The sequence below is a fragment of the Nematolebias whitei genome, chromosome 6 (genome assembly GCF_014905685.2).
Source record: "Nematolebias whitei isolate Nwh7 chromosome 6, NemWhi1, whole genome shotgun sequence".
Classification (NCBI taxonomy): Eukaryota; Metazoa; Chordata; class Actinopteri; order Cyprinodontiformes; family Rivulidae; genus Nematolebias; species Nematolebias whitei.
The window spans coordinates 49,136,765-49,142,412 of record NC_056503.1 but is presented as its reverse complement, the minus strand read 5'-3'; the positions used below and the strand labels follow the sequence as shown (position 1 = coordinate 49,142,412).

The following is a 5,648-nucleotide window of genomic DNA, read 5'->3' as shown; positions in this document are numbered from 1 at the left end:
TCCATCCATCTCTCATCCATCCATCATCCATCCATCATCCATCCATCCATGTGGTCTACAGGTCTATCAAGTGAGTATTAATAAGATTATTGATAATCAGAAACAGTTCTCATCATGTGGAGGATTGTGTAATCACCTGCAGGTAAACAAACAAAAGGCTGAAACTCTGAGCGTGACTGCAGATCAATCATCTTATCGATCACAACAACTCAAACAGTTCCGTAAACTGAGAATTAGTGAGGTCAGTTGATCACGTGAACCTTCTGATCAACAACAAATTTCACCGGAAGTCATCTGACTGATACACGTACGGATCGATACCATCGATCGTGACTCACCCGAAATCCGCGTCCACGGACTTGAAGAAGAACCTAGCGCTGGGTTTGTTCAGAACCTGCTTGAAGTCCGCCAGGGTGACGCGCTGCGCGGGCACGCCGATCCGGATCAGGTAGGGTGTCTCCTGGTCTTCCAGGTGGTAGATGACCCGGGTTTCCTCCGCCATCCTGGACCCGAGGAGCCCGGCTCGGCCCCTGACGCTGAGGGATGCTGAGGGTCAGGGACACCTGCGCGTGTCCGAGTCTGTCCACGTGACCACGCACCTGTCCCCCACCCCTCCCCTCCAGAATCAGCAGCTGGTTTCAGCCCGGTTCGGACCAGATGTATCGGTCCAGCCGCTGCAGGTCTCTGATGCTGTATTCTTCAAACACATCAACGTGCACGAAACTACACGTAACTTCCGGCTGTACCTTCCAAAATAAGAGTCTTGCTAGTGAGACGTTTAGCAGAAAGCTTTTATCGTTTTTTAAAATCTCGAGTATTGTGAAATAAAGATAATTTCTGTGTTTAATTCAACATTTACTCAGAAAAAAATTAAACATTAGTGTTTCCTTACAGCAGACAGGAGTCCGGCTGGACTGAACCGACCCGGTTTAACCTTCATTCATTGTGTTTGAAACTGTTGCAGCTTTTAAATAAACTTTAAATTGAATTTAAACATTAGTTTTAGTTATTAAACGAAAAACTTTTTTTTTTTTAAACAATAACCAGTCAAACAGGAAGTTTTGGAAGTTCTGTGGAAGTCGTTATATTCACACTGGCCTTGTTAAAAAAAGTATTAATTTTTTATTTTTTTTTAACAAACTTTATTTCACTCAGAAACAATAAGAATAAAACCTGAAAATATCTTCCTAAAACATGAAGCTTCAATCTGGTGCTTTTATTGTGAAGGTAGAGCACTGTGCTTCCGGTATAATAAATGATCAAACCGAAACATCAAAGGACCCATTGAACATGTCAGACTTCACACTTCCGGTCTTTTTTTTTTTTTTTAAGAAAAACTAACAAACAATAATAGGAAATTGATTTATTCTTTCAAAATAAAGTACCATTCATAATTTCTGTAAAGCTTTTTTCAGATAAATTTCTGTCCGACATGTTAAACAGAATAAATAAAATAATTTGGTTATGAACTGTTTCTGTTAAACTTTATGTAGAGTAAATCATACAGGATTTGGTTTTTTAAATTTATTTAAATATTTCAAACAATATTTTTGTTTTATTTTGACAAAAATCAGAAATGTGCACGTTGAGACTCGGGTTCTGGTTGTTTTTACTGCTCGACCCGGATCTGTGTGGAGTTCTGGGGAAGGTTCTGGTCAGGTCCGGGTCCGAACACGATTCAGTGAAGGTTTAAGGCCGCTCAGGTGAAGGCTGCTGGTGTCGACTGACGAGGTCCAGACGGACCTAAGGTTCTGTTCTGTGGGAGAGTCTGGTCAGGTGAGATACGGCTCAGGTTCTGGTTCTGGTAGACAGTGAGCATGAAGCAGGGCGTTCACTCAGACACGTAACAAAACGGAACCATCAGAACGTTGTTTTCAAAAACGTTTCCAGAACCGGGTCATCTGGTGGTTCTTGTTTCGTGTTTCTTTGAGTTAAATCCTCAAACATTAAAAAATATGTTTAAAAGATCCTGACGAGTCGGGTCCGATCGGGTCGGAATGACTTCCTGCTGGAACTGTCAGAGACGCCAGTCCGACCCGGTGAGAACCAGAAACCCAAACAGTTCTGGGAAGTCCAGTCCCTTCAGCTCTCGGGTTTCAGAACACCATGATGCTGATCTGATCGTTACCAGGTTCTGAAATGATTTTAATCTGACCTCAGGTGAACAAACCAGCAGGTTCTGCTGCAGAAGCAGAACCAAGTGTGCTGCTCTGAAGCACACAGGTGATAACACAACGACAAGATGGAAAGACATGAGCAAGGACCTCGGAGAAGCAGCTGCTGCTGACGGGTCAAAGATGATGTGAAGTCCATCGTTCCACAGAAAGATTATTTAGAAGAGACCTTTAAGGCAGCAGACAATCTTCAGGAGATTCACCCCAAAGGTCAGACTGTGCAGTGCCCAGAGAAATGAGCTCCATCTCAGATTCTACAGGCCTCAGTCAGCAGGTCAAAGGTCGAAGGTCATGGCGTGTTTGGAAGGGCTGCAGGAGAACGCTTCTCTCTAAAAACTATTAAGGACAAAGGACAGATGTTTACCCAGAATGCACTGCTGTCAGCATGGTGGTGCAGGGCTCATGGTTTGGGCTCTGTCAGTCACTGAGTGGACCAGAACTCCTCTGTAGACCAAAGGATTCTGGAGTCCAACAGCTGAAGCTTGAACCAAACTGGGTCCAACAGGACCATGATCCAGAACACAGCAGCTGATCTATAACAGAACGGGTCAAACAGAACAGAACCAAGGTGCCTCAACGGTTCAGAGTCCAGAACCTGGCACTGACTGCAACTCTGTGGTGGACCTTCAGAGAGCTGAGCAGAACCCTCACTGAACTGAAAGATGGAAAGAAGAGTGGGTCAAACTCCTCCACAACCACGAGAGACTGAAGTCCTTCAGAAACCCACAGAGGGTTCTGCTGCTGGAGGTGGTTCTGGGTCAGGGCTGGAACCAGTTTTTGATGAACATATGACTCTGTGGAACCTGGGAAAGACCTGATATTGTTCCAACAACCCAAGAACTGAAAGGTGGACTTTGTCCTCACCAACGGTTTGGGTCTCTATGAACCCGTATCTGATCCGGTTCTTTTCACGTTGACCAACTCTGCTGCTCCTGCAGAGTAATGAAACCCACAGAGCAGAACCCTGACGGTCCAATCAGCAAGAACACAGAGAACCACGAACGCTGCTATGTCATGAACAGAACTGAGGAGGTCACATGACTACCAGATAACAGGAAGTGGCTAATAACACTGGCAGCACCACTTCCTGCTGCTGGTTAACACTGTCGTCAAACTTCTGATTTCATCCAAACGTTTGTTTTGTTGTTTGTAAACAAATCGATGAAGATGATGATCCTCATCTTCGTCACGCAGAGACGTTCACGTCCCGCAGCGCAATGGCGGCGGTCTTCCCGGCAGTAGCAGCGGCGGTGGTAGCAGCAGTTTGAGGCGGTGAACTAGAGGGGGCGGGGCCACCCGCAGTGGGCAGCGCCAGGCTGTTCTGATTGATTGGTACTGAGTTGTTTGGGAACAGGATCTGCTGCAACGTTCGTCTGAGGTTTGGGTGCAGGCGGCGCTGCGTCTGGTAGAAGATCTCCACGGCAACGCACTTCATCACCCCGGAAACCAGGTCCTCATACAGCGGCACGGTGTACATCCTGGAGGTCTGGGGACAGATGGAGGGCAGGTGAGTCACTCAGGTAACAGTATGAGGCTCAGGTGTTTGGTTTGATCGTGTTTCCTGTCATAAGGAGTTCGTCCGTTAACTCGACGAGCCTAAAGTCACGAGCGATAACCCAAACCTGGTTCCGTTTGCTTCGTCACAGCTCATCTAAATTCTGGAGCTGGTGTGCTAACCCTGACCTCCGCCCCCATTCACATCTGAGCAAATAAAATCAGTTCTCTTAACAATCGGTTCTGGTTCCAGTTCAGAACCGCTCTGACACCCAAGACCCGGTTTGTTTTTAGACAGAATCACTTCAGGCTGGAAGTGGACCACGTCTGGTCGGGACAGGAAGTTACATTTGGTCAAGGCTAAACTAATTGTCTTGTTGAGACTAGACTCTACATCTGATGAGGGCCAGGAGGCACACGTCGTCTGAACTGGACCCTGTATCTAGTTGGGACTGAATGACTGGGGTCAGAAGCCGTGGTTCGTAGGGATTGGACCCCTTGACTCCCTGTCTTGCTGAGACTGGACTCTACATCTGGTTGGAACCGGACCTCATGTCGGATTAGAAAGGTGTATCACATCTGGTCGGGACCAGAAGCCACAGTTTTTGGAACCCCACTCCACTGTTGGGTCAGGACTGGACCCCACGTCTCATCAGGACCAGACTTGACATCTTGACTCAGTGTTTGTGTTGAAGCCGAGGTTCTTGTTCATCTCCCTGGGATCAACCCTGATCTGCTGACTCGGGACTTTTTTTGTTTCATTTTTATTTTCTTTGTCCATTGTCGTCTGCTCCACATCTGTGTTCTTTGTTTAAAACAGGTCAATTCAATTCAGTTTATTTTTGTAGCACCAAGTCACAACAGAAGTCATCTCAGGGCACTGAACAGATTTATCTGAGGAGCAGACTGCTTCTTCATCGCAGACTGTCATCCTGAGCAAGCATGAAGGCGACAGTGGAAAGGAAAAACTCCCTCATGAGGAAGAAACATTTAGCAGAACGTTAGGTTACTTACCGTAACCCCGGTTCTTTGATAACAGAGTGAGGTTCTTCTCTATGGGAAACGCTCCAGCGTGACCAACTCCAAAGACATTATGTCTGAGTCAGACCAGTGGAGCTGCGCTCAGGGCTCCACCCCCAACATGATACCACGCAACCGGCCGCCTCCTACTAGAGTTGCATTCAGGCCTAAAAACTTTGGCCCGAACCCGTATCATTTTTTCTGAGCCTGACCCGAATCCGACGGATTAACTGTAATTACAGGCCCGAACCCAAAAAATATATATATATTTTTTCTTTGTATTAGGCTTTTACTGCTTTTGTGAGCAAATCAGTTTGAAATGATATTTTAAAAACCTATTTCAAAGAAAGGAAGATATAAGATTTGTTTCACCAAATGGATATTAACATAGAAAACCAATAGCTTAAAAAAAATCAACTCTAAAGATCGTCTCTTGTACAGATGAACGCTGGTGAAGATTCTCAGTCATCCAGGACGTGGTAACTCCAAAAGAAGATTAAAAACAAAACAACTGGACTTTATTTGTAACTGAAGACGTTTCACTTCTCATCCGAGGAGCTTTCTCAGTTCAAAGAAATAAGGAGTGTTGGATTCAAGTTATAAAGCTGAGGTGTTCTGTAAGCTTGCATAATGCAGACTGACACATGCAGATTGACCTCTCACTCTTCACAATTGAGGCTCGTTAGAGTCTTTGTTAGGCCTGTCGCTATAAACAATAAATCTATTAATCGCATGATAAATGAAAATTATCGACCTCGTTTTCATTTGTCGGCTTTATCGTTTCTTCGTGTCTCTCTCTACTGAAGACACTGGATGACAAAAGACTCAACTCCGGTGTTCTTCACTGACCCCTCCCTTTCTCTTTTCTCTTTAAATTCTGTTTAACCGTCCAAAATTGTGTTTTTGGATCATTCAAAGCAGCTAAGCTGAGAAGCTAAGCTACAAGCTAAGCTAACAGGC

The 5,648-nt window shown here is 45.3% G+C and overlaps 2 protein-coding genes across 2 annotated transcripts in view; one reads left to right on the top strand and one right to left on the bottom strand.

Annotated features, from left to right (window-relative positions):
- Positions 1-5,648, top strand: part of rnpepl1 (arginyl aminopeptidase like 1) — a 152,971-nt gene that overhangs the window by 8,192 nt on the left and 139,131 nt on the right. The gene's annotated exons all lie outside the window — the stretch shown is intronic.
- LOC119411469 (multidrug resistance-associated protein 5-like) overlaps positions 3,361-5,648 on the bottom strand; it is a 29,104-nt gene continuing 26,816 nt past the window's right edge. Inside the window, exon 29 of the mRNA XM_037678420.1 lies at positions 3,361-3,660. Within this exon, the coding sequence (XP_037534348.1) occupies positions 3,361-3,660 (300 nt within the window). The remainder of the gene's footprint in view (positions 3,661-5,648) is intronic.